This window comes from Ovis aries, chromosome 3, assembly GCF_016772045.2.
Source record: "Ovis aries strain OAR_USU_Benz2616 breed Rambouillet chromosome 3, ARS-UI_Ramb_v3.0, whole genome shotgun sequence".
In the NCBI taxonomy this organism is placed as follows: Eukaryota; Metazoa; Chordata; class Mammalia; order Artiodactyla; family Bovidae; genus Ovis; species Ovis aries.
In genome coordinates this window covers 215,769,877-215,784,801 of record NC_056056.1, presented here as the reverse complement: position 1 = coordinate 215,784,801, position 14,925 = coordinate 215,769,877, and the positions used below count along the sequence as shown (strand labels likewise).

The 14,925-nt window shown below is 48.7% G+C and overlaps 1 protein-coding gene across 11 annotated transcripts in view; it reads left to right on the top strand.

Annotated features, from left to right (window-relative positions):
* Positions 1 to 2,118: 2,118 nt before the first annotated feature.
* The window catches only part of PLA2G6 (phospholipase A2 group VI), a 60,806-nt gene continuing 47,999 nt past the window's right edge, over positions 2,119 to 14,925 (top strand). For 6 of the 11 annotated variants that reach the window (XR_006059481.2, XR_006059480.2, XM_012175634.5 and 3 more), the window contains exons 1-2: positions 2,174 to 8,083; positions 14,124 to 14,377. Coding sequence is in view for 9 of the 11 variants with exons in the window: in XM_012175634.5 (XP_012031024.3) it covers positions 7,856 to 8,083; positions 14,124 to 14,377 (482 nt within the window). In the remaining 2 variants the exon portion in view is untranslated. Of the gene's footprint in view, positions 8,084 to 13,989; positions 14,378 to 14,925 lie in introns of all 11 variants that reach the window. The other 5 variants (XM_027968104.2, XM_012175630.4, XM_042247721.1 and 2 more) reach the window with 4 other exon arrangements.

Here is a 14,925-nt window from a genome sequence, read left to right as displayed (position 1 = left end):
TCCACTCATTTAACAGTTTTCACCAAAATACCTTATGGGAGGGGCACTCAATTTCATCAGGCGTTGAACATATTCTATCATTTTTTTCTATTTATTACTTTCTTTCAACTCTATTTTATTAATTTCTTTAGTGGATCTTAGAGTGTTTCTGAAGATTGATCTGGATGACTGATCTCTCTCTCTTTGCCTTTTCTGCATTTCAGATTCAGCTGTCTGTGTTGCCAAACCTGCCTTGTAGACTCACCTTGAGTACAGGAGCATATTTGCTGAAGAATGGGACCCATCCTGTTGAACCTATGAGGTTTCTCAGGTCAGATTGCTCAGCAGTAGGTGGAACACCCAACCTTTTGCAAACTCCCTGATAACCATCATTTTAACGTCAATGTTTGGGGTGTGGAGGGCAAGATATTTTTATTGAGAATTCTGAGTCTTCTTCCCATTCTCTCAACTCAAAGCTAACACTTCTGAACAAAATTTTAACCTAGTTTAAGAGACCAGTTTCTTCACCTCTGAAATAGGAACAAGAGTAACTATATCCTCCAGATGATGGATATGAAGTCATGTTACTTTGTAACTGGTAAAGCTCTGTACAAATAGTAGTTACTGTCCTTAGTCTTATTAACTTGTCTGGATTCTTAACCAAATATTGTCCCCGTTGCATTCGCAGCCCCCAGTCCAGGAACTAATATCTTGGGACAGACAGGCAGAAATATTTTTCTATTCACAGGGAATATCAAACAGCAATCACTTTTCCCATGCCAACAGAGAGCAGTTTGGAGAATTTATCTCGATCTAGAGTTGATCTAGGGAAGAAAACTTGTCCAACTATGCCTGGCAGGCTGGAGAGGAGACATGATCTATTCAGTCAGAAGCAGAACTGTGACTAAACTCCAGTCTCCTCCCTTCTTTTTAAAGCATTCTCAGCATTACTAATCATAACAACTGTCATTTATTGAAATCCCAGTACTGTGCAGGCACCGGGTCTTACTTATTTCTAGTCATCATTATAACCCTGTGCTCACTTCTCAGATGAGGAGTTCGCAGAGACCAAGTCATCCGCCCAGCTCAGTTCAGTCGCTCAGTCATGTTCAACTCTTTGCATCCCCATGGTTCCAATGCCAGGCTTCCCTGTCCATCACCAACTCAGGGAGCTTGCTCAAACTCATGTCCATTCGAGATGCTGATGCCATCCAACCATCTTATCCTCTGTTGTCCCCGTCTCCTTCAGGCTTCAATCTTTCCCAGCATCAGGGTCTTTTCCAGTGAGTCAGTTCTTCCCATCAGGTGGCCAAAGTATTGGAGCTTCAGCTTTGGCATCAGTCCTTCCAATGAATATTCAGGACTGATTTCCTTTAGGATCTCCTTGGGGTCCAAGGGACTCTCAAGAGTCTTCTCCAACACCACAGTTCAAAAGCATCAATTCTTCGGTGCTCAGGTTTCTTTATGGTCCAACTCTCACATTCATACATGACTACTGGAAAAACCATAGCTTTGACTAGACAAACCTTTGGTGGCAAAGTAATGTCTCTGCTTTCTAATATGCTGTCTGGGTTTATTATAGCTTTCATTTGCCCAAGTTTCTACTAAAAGCGCTGAGATATTTCCTCAGATTGTCTTGGGGCAGCGCTGCCAGGAACAACCAAGGAACAATTTTTTAAGCATAACTACACCTAGCATTGTTTTGCTTATACACCCAAATTTAATCCATTTGCTAAATTTGGCAATCTTAGCTTGGAGGAACATGGCAAGATCAAAGCAGTATCCTGCTTGTTATGCCCTGCACACCTTTGCTGGTTTTATTTTTATCTTTACGAGCCGTAGTTTAAGTCACGTTCAGCCTTCAGGCCTCTGATCGTTTCAGGAGGCGTAGGGTGGAGAACACTGAGCCTCTCGCCCAACATTAACATGTCTGCCCCGGAGCCGTCACGCGGACCTTCCTCTCACAGACGTGGCCACGCCCCGCCGCCGAGGATTGGCTCCAGCTCAAAGCCCGGCCTCCCTCGGCGATGGGAGCCCCTTCCATTGGGCAGTTATAAAACATGGCGGAGACCCGCCCCCCGCCTTGCTCTCGCGAAACACAGGCCTCGGTGATTGGCGGAGAGCAGTGGCCGGGTTGTCACGTGGCCTGGGCCCGTCTGTTTGCGGAAGTGGAAGGAAGCCGAAGTGCTGAGTCAGCCGAGGTGAGTGACGGCGCTGGGAAGGCGGGGCCAGGGAGGGGGGGCCCTTTCCCAAACCTCCTCTACGCCCCAGACTCCTTGGGCTCCATCGGGACAGTCCTTAGAGCCCCCCGCTTTGTTCACCGATTCTGAGGCCTGTCCTCCATTAACCATGATTGTCCCCTTAGTGCCTCCAGCTTCCATCCTTTGATGCCCGACCGTCCCCAACTCCCATCCTGTGACCGCTTTCGTCTCGTCTCTTAACCTGTGTTCCCTCAGGAACGCAGGCCCGACCCTGGGTACCCCCTCTCAGTGCGTCTTCCCTGTGCTTCTGTCCTCTATCCCTCACTTCCTGCCTGAATCAACCCCTTCCCTTCATCCCTCAACTCTCAGTGTCTCTTAGTGCTCCCAGTTTTCAGCTTGGTTCCCATTCACTGTCCCCAGTTTCCTTCCTGTGCCTTTCTAAGTGCTCTGATCTGTCCGCCTCAGTGTGTTCCTACCCGATTCCCCACTTCACCTCTCTTCTGTATCTGTCTCTCTCTGTGCTCCATCATGCAGACCCCTTTCTGATCTCCTGCTGTTCCCTGCTTATTGTCTCCTGTGTGCCTCCAGACTTCATCCCTGCCTGCTTTCCCCGCATGCTCCCTCCTTTCCCCTAGCCTGTTACCCCAGAGTTCTCCCTATCCCCCAAACCTGTGCCCACCGGTGACTTGGAAGCTGGTGACGGAAAGTGTGTGACCTTTGTGACCATGTGACTGCAACAGGCAGGCCAGTGGGTGTGGAACAGGGATCTGTGCCTTTTTTTTTTTTTAATGGACTACTCACATGACCCTGAAAACAAATACCTTCCCTTCCTCTAAACTTCTGTCTTTCCCTCACCTGCCCTCTTACCCACCCAACAGGATGTCAGGCAGGTTTGGTTTGGCAACACAGATGCTCCACCCTGGGGCCGAATGCAGTGTTTTTGTTATTGTCCCTGCCTTAAAAATTTCCTGGAGTTTGTAGGCTGTTTCCTGTCTGAGTCTCAGTTGCCTCATCTGTGACAGGGAATTGTATTTCTTGCCCTCCTAAACCTGCCATAAGGTTCAAAATTTGAGAAAATGTAGAAGGCAAAGCTTTGTAAACAGCATGGCCCTGTACAAATGCATGGGTTTGCTGTTGTGTCATCAGCAGAAAAGGGGAAGGGATGGAATGAAAAATCAAGGAGGGAAAGACAAGTCTTTCATTTAGCATTTGGCAGGTTTATTGACCATCTGCCATGAGTCAGGCTCTTTCACTGTTTATTCATTCATTCCTCAGTTATTTGACAAATATTAGTGGACTGTGTACTATGTTCTAGGCTACCTTCTAGCCAATGTTATTCCCATTTAACATAATAAGGAAGACTGGGCAATTGAGCTGCCTGATTCACACTGATTGATGTGGTTGGAGTTGAAGTCTGAATATAGTACTTTATATAACACCAGAGTCGGGGTGATTGCTCTGCTCTGAAAGGGTCCCTACTGTTGTCTCAGTGCCCAGGGCACTTTTTCTCCCTTCTGTGGGCTGCTTTCTTGTTAAATGATAGTAACCTCCAAAGGGAATTTCCTTCTCAGCAGAATGACATCACCAAGAGATAGAGGAAAGGGGAATTTAAATGCTGTGTGTGTGTTTACACATATCTACTGGGCGTGTGTAGGGAGAAAGGGGGAGCTGTGGTGAAGGGGAGACATTGTGTTATGAGCCTCACTTTTTTTTTTTAAATTTGTATTGGAGTATAGTTGATTTTTGGGCTTCCCAGATGGCACTAGTGGTAAAGAACCCGCCAGTGCAGGAGACACAAGAAACGTGGGTTTGATCCCTGGTCAAGAAGATCCCCTGGGGGAGAACATGGCAACCCACTCCAGTATTTCTTCCTGGAGAATCCCATGGCCAAAGGAGCCTGGTGGGCTACAGTCCCTAGGGTCACAAAGAGTCCGATACGACTGAAGTGACTTAGCATGCATGCATGCGTAGTTGATTAAAATGTTGTGTTAGTTTCAAGTGTAAAGCAGAGTGAATCAGTTATAAATATATATATGTATCTCCAGTCGTTTTAAAGAGCATTGAGTAGAGTTCCCTCTGCTATGCAGTAGGTCCTTATCAGTTGTCTATTTTTTATATAGTAGTGTGTTTATGTCAATCTCAATCTCCCAGTTTATCCCTCCCCTCCCCTTAACAGTGGTAACTGTAAGTTTGTTTTCTACATCTGTGATTCTACCTCTGTCTTGTAAATAAGTTTCTTTGTACCGCCCTTTTTAAACAATTGTACATATAAATGATATCATATGACATTTGTCTTTCTCTGCCTAACTTACTTAGTATACAGTCTCTAGGTCCATCCGTCTTGCTGCAAATGGCTTTACTTTGTTCTTTTTTATGGTGGAGTAATACTATTCCATTGTATATATATGTACCATATCATCTTTTTCCACTCCTTTGTTGATGGACATTTAGGTTGCTTCCATGACCTGGCTATTGTAAATAGTGCTGCAATGAACATTGGGATGCATGTATCTTTTTGAATTATGTAGCTTTCTCCAGTTATGTGTCTAGGAGTGGGATTGCTGATCATATTAGTTCTGTTTTTAGTTTTTTAAGGAAACACCATACTGTTCTCCATAGTGGCTGCACCAGTTTACACTCCAGTCAACAATGTGGGACTTTTCTACATACATTTATTGTTTGTAGATTTTTTTGATGGTAGCCATTCTGAATGGTGTGAGATGGTACCTCATTGTTGTTTTGATTTGCATCTAGTGATGTTGAGACGAGCTTCGCTTTGGAGAGTGTGACTGCTGGGAGAGCATTTTAATTGTTCTATGCCTTAAATGTTCTCTTCCCTGTTTTTGTCCATTCTCATTTTTTTTGCTGATCTCATTCAGTGACATCGCTTTAAGTACTGTTTCTACTCTGACTCCAACTCCCAATTTATATCTCTAGCCCAGTACAGACATTTCCCCTAAATGATTGACACATACATAGTTGCTCTGTCAGCGTCTTAAACTTAGGCCTTTCAAGTATTTAGTATTAAGCTTCAGCTGTCCATCCCCTCCCTGGTAGCTCAGTCGGTAAAGAATCTGCCTGCAGTTCAATCCCCGGGTTCACTCCCCAGGTTGGGAAGATCCCCTGGAGAAGGAAATGGTAACCCACTCCAGTATTCTTGCCTGGAAAATCCCATTGACAGAGGAGCCTGGCAGGCTGGGGTGGTCGCAATAGTCAGATATGACTTAGCAACTAAACCACCACCACCATCCATTCCCTTCAGGCTTTCCTGGTGGGGCTCAGTGGTAAATAATCTACCTGCCAATGCAGGAGACACAGGTTTGATCCCTGGGTCAGGAAGATCTGGAGAAGGAATGGCAACTCTTTCAGGTATTTTTGCCTGGGAAATCCCATGGACAGAGGAGCCTGGCGGGCTACAGTCCATAAGGTTGCAAGAGTGACATGACTGAGCAACTGAACGACAACAATCCATACCTTTCATCCCGTCCCTCACCCTCCACCAAAATCTGTCCCTATCATGCACTTTCCATCTTTGGGAAATGGCAGTATTCTTTCAGTTGCTCTGCCTAAAACTGTAAGACTATCCTTGATGCCTCTCTGCCCCCCACATCCAGCCAGAGTTAATGTCACTCCTTAGCTCCAAGCCCTGTAACAGCTTCTCCTTTCACTGTACCTGCCTGGCCATCTGTCACCTCTTTGACCTTACTGGCCTCCTTGCTATTCCTGGAACTCACCAGGCATAGTCCAGCCCCAGGGCCTTTGCACATGCTCTTCCCTCTGCCTGGAACACTCTTCACCTATATATCCATATGACTTTTGCTCCCATTTCTTTTAAGTCTTTATTCACAGTCAAGTTCTTGGTGAGGATTGGTTCACCCTATCTAAAGTTTTAACCCCCACCTGGATGCGTCCTATCTTCCTTCGCTCATTTATTTTTCTTCTTGGCATCTAATCAGTATTCTGAATTCAGTATGTCTATATTTTGCCTGTTTATCTTCTTCATTATGTTGTTTTTCTGTTGCTAAGTCATGTCTGACTCTTTGCGATGCCTGCAGAGGACTGCAGCACACCAGGCCTCCCTGTCCATCACAATCTCTTGGAGTTTGCTCAAACTTATGTCAGTGATGCATCCAACCATCTCAACCTCTGTTGCCCCCCTCTCCTCTCTAAACAGAAGTTCTCAGAAGGCAGGGATTGTGTCTGTTTTGTTCACTAGTGTGTTCTTGGCAGTTGTAACAATGCCTGCCACAGAATAGGTCCTCAGTAAATATAGGCAGAGTGAATCGTAAGAGGGGTCACCCTGTACCACGCCACCAGCCCAAAGACCTCCTGAGGTCCTGGGGGTTTCTGGTGCCGGGAGCTCCAGCAGCAGCTCTGGGCAGTTTGCTTCTAGCTGTTTGCTGTCCAGCTAAACAGATTGGATGAAGATACCTTTTCCATTCTGGAAAGGCAGTTTTGCTTTGGGTCTTATGAATGGTAGCGCACTGTTCCATGAGGACCTCAGCTTTTGGCTCACAGGGCTCTGTGCATCAAACCTCGCTCAGCCGTGTTCTATTCAGGCTTTCTCCTGAAGGCAGCTCTAGGACTACGAGCTGGGGCTGTGGATTCCAAAGAATTAGGTTCAGATTTTGGAAAATTACATCACCTCCTTGCCTCAGCTTGCTGTGTGTGACCTGGGGAGAAGCATACCTTCTCTTATGAGTGTTTTGAGGAATGCTCGTTATCTCAAAACTTGGTGGGGTGTCTGGTACTCAGCACTGGATGAAAGGGTGGGTGCTGGGTGCAAGGTGAGGGGAGCCAGCCCTCCGCTATTCCTTGATGGCTTATGGAAGAGTCTGGAGTGAGCTGGAGTCAGGGGGAACATTTGGAGGGAATTTTTAAAAATATATATTTATTTATTTGATTACGTCAGGTCTTAGTTGCAGCGGGATCTTTCTTTGCAGTGCCTGGGCTCTCTAGGGTGGTGCTCTGAGGCATGTGGGATCTTAAGTTAGTCCCTGACCAGGGTTTGAACCCACATCCCTTCTGTTGGAAGGTGGATTCTTCACACTGGACTGCCTGGGATGTCCTTGGAGGGACATTTTGTTTGGAGGCGGCCTTGGAGGTCCAGAGGCTCTGGTGGGAGGTGGCAATGACATTTGATCTGATGCCTGTCTTCATCCCATCTTTCCTCGTGTGCTAGCTGAGTGCTTGTGCGCTGCGTGGGGGCCCTGAGTCTGAGGAAGAAGGCATGAGTCCAGCCACCAGGCAGCACCTCCCGTCTCCTTTCCCTGGGCCTTGTTACCCAGTGTGGCCAGACAGGGATCCTGATGGCACTACCCCTGTCTCATGGGTGTTTGTGAGCTCCGAGGCAGCTAACAGACGTGAAAAGCCCCTGCCAGCCATAAAGTGAGGTGATCCCGTGAGAGTACATGCCGTGGGCTGGCGTGCGGTGGTGCACTCGTGCGCTGGGAGGCGCAGATGGTGAGTGCTGCAGGAAGGAAGTCCATGGGGGTCAGGACAGGCGGGGTGCTCTGATCCGACCCTGCGTTCTCCTACCATCCAGCCAGAGCAGGGCATGGGGGTGACATCGGCCACACAGGAGGCTGTCCTGTGCCAGTTGTCCCAATCACGGGACATCCTGTCATAAGCAGCCAGGGCTCGCAAAGCCCGATTTCCAACTCGAGCAGTTCCACATGTGCTTCCGGAAGCCCCCATGTGGCCAGTCCCGTGAGGTCAGCTTCCTGGCCGGGGCGCCTCGGGGCTCCTGGCACGCACCTCCCAGACCGCTGCCCTGCTTCTCTGGTCCAGCAGCAAGCTTGACGCATTTCCTTGCTTGGAGTATGAATGAGCTCAGCTTCAAACACCGAATTTTCCAGATGCAAGCCCAGCAGATGCCCCATCAAGGTTCCCCTGGTGCCAGGGTGAGCTTCTGAAGGTTTTTGTGGTCAGAATGGGTGAGAGGTGGGGTGCGTGGTCTTTTACCACTGCACGGGGAGAAGAGAGGATGGAGGGGTGCCACAGAGGGACTGGGTCCCCCACCCCACCCCCAACCTCCAGGTGGTTTATTCATTTCTTCTCATTCATCCGCCAAACATTCATGAAATGCCGACTGTGAGGCAGGAACAGTATGCTAGGTGCTTGGATAAACCAATTTAAAGGAGGAGATGGCCCCCCAGCCCGCAGATTCTCTCTCACATCTCAGGAGAAGTGGTCACTGGGCATGCACTGGGTGGGGTAGGGCGCGGGGGAAGGTACCCAGGGCTGGGAGGAAGGGAGGCGCCAGGTGTGTTTCTTAGAGGAGGTGGCAGGTAAAGTGAGTCTTGAAGGTCAAGAAGGGATTTATTTACTTGTCTGACAGCCCTGTCTTGAAAGCAGGCTCTGGGGCAGGGGAAGATGGTGGGGAGGGCAGTTCAGGGGGGGGGTTGGGGATGTGGGTGGTAGGTTGAGATGAGGGGGTGCACATGGGTCCCCCACACACAGACTGGCAGCTGCTCCCCAGCCCAGTGCCCGTCCCTGCAGCCGTACCGGAAGGAACCAGGGCTCTGGGGTCAGAGGTGGTGGGGACGGGAAGAAAGAGACAGAAATGAGGCCGGCCTGTTGCGATCGGGCCAGGATGTGGCCCCGGGTGTTCCATTTCCTCTCTTCCACCTCGTGATGACAGTGGCCACTGTTTGTGTGCCCACGGTGGCCGGCGTCCCACTTTCCCTCCGCTGTGTCATTTCATCCTCACGCCTACCCTGGAAGACTGGAGGAGGGCCAAGTCTGTCCTTTGTGGGGCCAGGCTGCTGTCAGTGTGTGTAGGGGGACACCCTTGCCACCGACCCTGGGACCCTGAGGACGGGGGCTCTCCTTGGGGGTGGGGCATCTTCCCTCCGTTCAGCTTGACCTCCACGGTGACTCTCCTCCTTAACCCAGGTGGGCCCTGACTGCTGGGTGCTCCTAACTCCCCCACTCCCTTCTCACCAGAAGTGAGCCCCACTCCTGGCACTCGGCCTGCCTTCTGGGAAGCTATGCAGCTGCTCTAAGCCAGGCCTGACCCCCACATTCCCTCCGTCTCCCCAGACGCAGGCCCCAGGGGCTCTGCCTATACTCCTACTTTCTTTAAAAAATAGACTCTTTTTTTTTTTTTTTTCCATTTGGAGAAAAGGCGGGGGAGATTGTCCGTAAGCCTAATACTCTCATCTGCCCTTAGTATTTGGTATGTTTTCTATCAATTTTGTTTGTTTGTTCTGCGTAATTTTTACTCAGTGAAGTTGTATCTTAACACACTTTCTCTGGGCTGAGTCTTGTGTTACGGTTGACTGTCTAGAAGTGAAAAGACCCAGTACTTGCCCTTAAGAAACTCAGTCTCCAGAGCCTGTCCAACTGGGCTTCCCTCCTCCACCTACTAGCTGTGTGACCTTGGGCCTTTACCTCGCTGTCTCTTGCTTGTCTCATGTGTAGAATGAGGATAACAGTGGTAGCAATTTCACAGGTGCTGGTGCAGATGAAAATGATTAATATATGCAGAGGTCCTGGAACGGGGCCAGAGGACAGAAAGAGGCACACACGTGCTTGATGTGGTTTGTGTTATGAAGTGTTCCAGCTAGAAACGGAGACAAAAGATATCCTAGATAGACGAAGCAATGCAGACAGGTGAGATGGTGTGAAACATTGTTTTCTGGAATCGTGTGCAGTTTGGAGCCGACAGCGGGGACCGACAGGGACAGGCTGCAGGGGGAGGCAGGGGCTTCGCAGGTCGAGCTTGCAGCCCTGAAGAGCACAGTGGGGTGGACTGAGCCTATGACAACAACACGTGCTTTTCCTGAGTTGTTATGACCTTCACAGTGGCAGCTTTTACTGACCACATGGTGTCTCTAGGGTAAACGTGTCGTAATTTACAGTTCCCCTAATGCTGGATACTGAAGTTGCTTCCATTTTGTGTCAAAACAAAACTTGTTATGATGCGCTTTGATGCGTGTGCTGTGTGCTACGTTTTGGGGGTTCTTTTTTTGGAATCCAGTCCCCTTGGCTGTCCTTAGTGTCCCGCTCCGCTCCCTGGGCTGTAGGTGCCCCAGCTCCTCTGTCCTTTCAACTCCCAAGTGTGGAAGAAAGAAGGGTCCTGACATAGGATAGGTCTAAGCATTCTCACAAGGTGCTCATTTAATCCTCACAACATAGGAGAGGGGAGTGTTGTCCTTGGGTTAAAGGAGAAGAAACTGACTCACAGTCTGCTCACACATCTTAAAAGGAAAGACGTTACAAAACTTTACAGCCTTTTCAAAGCTCTTTAATCATGTTCTGTAAGCCTCAGTTTCCTTATCTGTAAAAGAAGGGTGATGGAACTAAAGAGGGCTAGTGCTGAATATTTACTACCTGCCAGGTTCTGTTATTTAAGACCGGGAGCTGACTGTGGCTCAGATCATGAACTCCTTATTGCCAAATTCAGACTTAAGTTGAAGAAAGTAGGGAAAACCACTAGACCATTCAGGTATGACCTAAATCAAATCCCTTATGATTATGCAGTGGAAGTGACAAATAGATTCAAAGGATTAGATCTGACAGACAGAGTGCCTGAAGAACTATGGACGAAGGTGTGTAACATTGTACAGGAGACAGTGATCAGAACCAACCCCAAGAAAAAAATACAAAAAGGCAAAATGGCTGTCTGGGGAGCCCTTACAAATAGCTGAGAAAAGAAGAGAAGCGAAAGGCAAAGGAGAAAAGGAAAGATATATCCATCTGAATTCAGAGTTCCAAACAATAACAAGGAGAGATGAGAAAGCCTTCCTAAGTGATCAGTGCAAAGAGATAAAAGAAAACAATAGAATGGAAAAGACTAGAGATCTCTTCAAGAAAATTAGAGATACCAAGGGAACATTTCATGCAAAGATGGGCATAATAAAGGACTGAAATAGTAAGGACCTAACAGAAGTTGAAGACATTAAGAAGAGGTGGCAAGACTATGTAGAAGAACTATACAAAAAAGATTTTAATGACCTAGAAAACCATGATGATGTGGTCACTCACCTAGAGCCAGACATCCTGGAGTGTGAAGTCAAGTGGGTCTAAGAAAGCATCACTATAAACCAAGCTAGAGAAAGGGATGGAATTCCAGCTGAGCTATTTCAAATCCTAAAAGATGATGCTGTGAAAGTGCTGCCCTTAATATGCTAGCAAATTTGAAAAACTCAGCAGTGGCCACAGGACTGGAAAAGGTCAGTTTTCATTCCAATTCCAAAGAAAGTCAATGCCAAAGAATGTTCAAAGTACTGCACAATTGCACTCATCTCACATGCTAGCAAAGTAATGCTCACAATTCTTCAAGTGAGGCTTCAGTGGTACGTGAACTGAGAATTGAGATGTTCAAGCTGGTTTTAGAAAAGGCAGAGGAACCAGAGATCAAATTGTCAACATCTGTTGGGTCATCAAAAAGCAAGAGAGTTCCAGAAAAACATCTATTTCTGCTTCATTGACTATGCTAAAGCCTCTGACTGTGTGGATTACAACAAACTGGAAAATTCTCAAGGAGATGGGAATACCAGACCACCTGACCTGCATCCTGAGAAGTCTGTATACAGGTCAAGAAGAGACAGTTAAAATCTGACATGGAACAAAGGACAGGTTCCAAACTGGGAAAGGAGTACATCTAGGCTGAATATTGTCACCCTGCTTATTTAACTTATATGCAGAGTACATCATGAGAAATGCTGGGCTGGATGAAGCACAAGCTGGAATCTAGAGTGCAGAGAGAAATATCAATAACCTCAGATATGCAGGTGACACCACCCTATGGCAGAAAGTGAAGAGGAACTAAAGAGCCTCTTGATGAAAGTGAAAGAGGAGAATGAAAAAGCTGGCTTAAAACTCAACATTCAAAATATGAAGATCATGGCATCTGGTCCTATCAGTTCAGTTCAATCGCTCACATGTGTCCGACTCTTTGCGACCCCATGAATCGCAGCACGCCAGGCCTCCCTGTCCATCACCAAGCAAATAGATGGGGAAACAATAGAAACTGTGACAGACTTTATTTTCTTGGGCTCCAAAATCTCTGCAGATGGTGACTGCAGCCATGAAATTAAAAGACACTTACTTCTTGGAAGAAAAGCTATGACAAACCTAGACAGCATATTAAAAAGTAGAGACATTTCGCTGCCAACAAAGGTCTATGTAGTCAAAGCTATGGTTTCTTCAGTAGTCATATATGGATGTGAGAGTTAGATCATAAAGAAAGCTGAGTGCCGAAGAACTGATGCTTTTGATCTGTGGTGTTGGAGAAGACTCTTGAGAGTCCCTTGGACTGCAAGGAGATCTAATCAGTCAATCCTAAAGGAAATCAGTCCTGAATATTCATTGGAAGGACTGATGCTGAAGCTGAAGCTCCAATACTTTGGCCACCTGATGTGAAGAACTGACTCACTGGAAAAGACCCTGATGCTGAGAAAGATTGGAGGTGGGAGGAGAAGGGGATGGCAGAGGATGAGATGTTGGATGGCATCAGTGACTCAATGGACATGAGTTTGAGCAAGCTCTGGTGGACAGGGAAGCCTGGTGTGCTGCAGTCCATGGGGTCCCAAAGAGTTGGACACAACTGAGCAACTGAACTGAGGTTCTATTATTAGGCACTGTTGTGGTCCACATGTTGTGGTTGAGGAAACTGACTTAGAGAGGGTGAGTAATGTACCCAGGGTCGGTGGTGAGGACAGGATTTGAATGCAGCTTTGCTCCAGAGTTGCACTCTGTGCCTGGGCCATCTGCCTCATATAGTTTGTGAGAATTAAATGAGACCACTAAGTGCTTACTTAGCTCAGGGCCTACTACCTCTTCAGTGCTTAGTGTCTCCTGATGTGGTGATTATTATTGACCCGGCCTCCCTTTTTTGATGATTCTTTGTAGGCCTCTTACTCTTCCTTTCATGCCTGCGGTTGGTCCTCCGTCTGCACGTAGACCAGAGTGTCCACTCTTCTCCAAGACTCCCACGCTATGTCCTACATCTCACCCGCCCTTTTGCTAGGTGGCATCCTAGCACAGAGGCAGAGGGCGGCCTCCAGCCAGTTGCCACCCAGATTTGGTGGCACTGCCTGAGGAGGGTAGGGTGTTTTCTGGGAACCAAAATCTAATTCTGTCATCCAAACTGAGACCAATTTCCATGCCAGACAGTTGGGACGCTATGAGTATGAAACAAAATTTCCACCCAAACCTGTGTCACTGTTTCTGCGTCTTATGGTCACGCGCATTTCTGAGGAGCGTGCTTTGGTGTTCTCTCAGAACTCCAAGGGAAGCCTGAGATAGCAGACACGGAAGGTTTTATTTCTTATTTTATTTTCTGGCTGCACCTCGTGGCATGTGGGATCTTAACTACCCTGACCAGGGATCAAACCTGTGTCCCCTGAAGCGGAAGTGCTTAGTCTTAACCACCAGACTGGCAGGGAAGTCCCCACCGAAGATCTGAGATATATGGCCCCGATGGAGTGTGAGGTGACTCTGGTCCCCTTGTGGCATCCAGTAGAGAGGTGACACTGGTTTTGTTTGTGGACTTGAAATGAGCCATGCCGAGCTCTTTGAGTTCCCAAAAGTGGATTCCATACTTTGCAGAGTGAGAACCGCCCCGCCCCCCTTTGCACAGGGAAGTGTTGCTTGTCATGTGTGTTCATGTCTGCCGCCTTCTCTGATCGTGGCCGCCCCGCACCGCAGATGAGGAAACTGAGTCTCTGTTGGGGAAACTGGGTCGGGGGCAGGACAGCACTATTCGCTTGTGCACAGTGGCAGCTCTGGAACTTTCCATCAGCCTCCCTTCCGTCCCACTCAGTGCTGTTTCTCTTTCTTTCCCCCACCTTCTTTCCAGGTCCCTCCAGGCCCAGATCCAGGGGACAGCGCTGGTGGGGAGCCAGCGGGGTGCCCATGCAGGAAGCTGCCACGCGTGGTGAGGTGGGCATGGGAGACCGCGCCCGGCTGACCCAAGACTCCGTTTTCTTCCAGACTGAGGGGGAAGGTGGTGGGGCCACCCCACCGGCCCCCCAGAGGATGCAGTTCTTCGGCCGCCTGGTCAACACCCTCAGCAGCGTCACCAACTTGTTCGTGAACCCATTCCGGGTGAAGGAGGTGGCCGTTGAGGACTACCATTCGCGCCGCCGGGTCCGAGAGGAAGGGCAGCTGATTCTGTTCCAGAACTCTTCCAACCGCACGTGGGACTGCATCCTGGTCAACCCCAGGAACCCTCAGAGCGGATTCCGGTGGGTAATGGTCAGTCGCCCCCTCCCCCAGCCCCACTTTGCTCCCTTAACTCCTCCCAGGTCTCAGCCTGGAGGTCCCCTGACCCACAGCAGCTTCTTCCAGTCACCATCTGAGGGGTCTGTGATGGGTGGGGTGGCCGCTCTTAGAAAGGAGGGAGGGACTTCCTGGCCTGAATAACTTCCAGCCCATCAGGGTCCTGGCAGCAGGGACTGGAGCTGGACGACTGTTTTCCTGCCCTGAGGCTTGACCCACGTGGATGGAGGGAGGGAGGAAGGATGAGGAAGTGGAGAAAGTCACATCGGGAAAGGTCCAGGGATCACCAGTAGTCCTGGGTCGTTAAGGCATGACTGTGCTTGTAGGGGCTGGTTGGCCGAGGTTTGTTGGGGGCAGCCTGGAAGGGGTGGACACCTGTGCTTCTCAGGGCATGCTGGGCCCCCTCTGTGGGCTAGAGGAAAGGGTAGGAAGCCAGGACAGGGCTGAGGGAACCGAGCAGATGCAGAGCCGGTTGAGAAAAGGGGACAGGAGAGGCCAAGGACCCAGAAGGCAA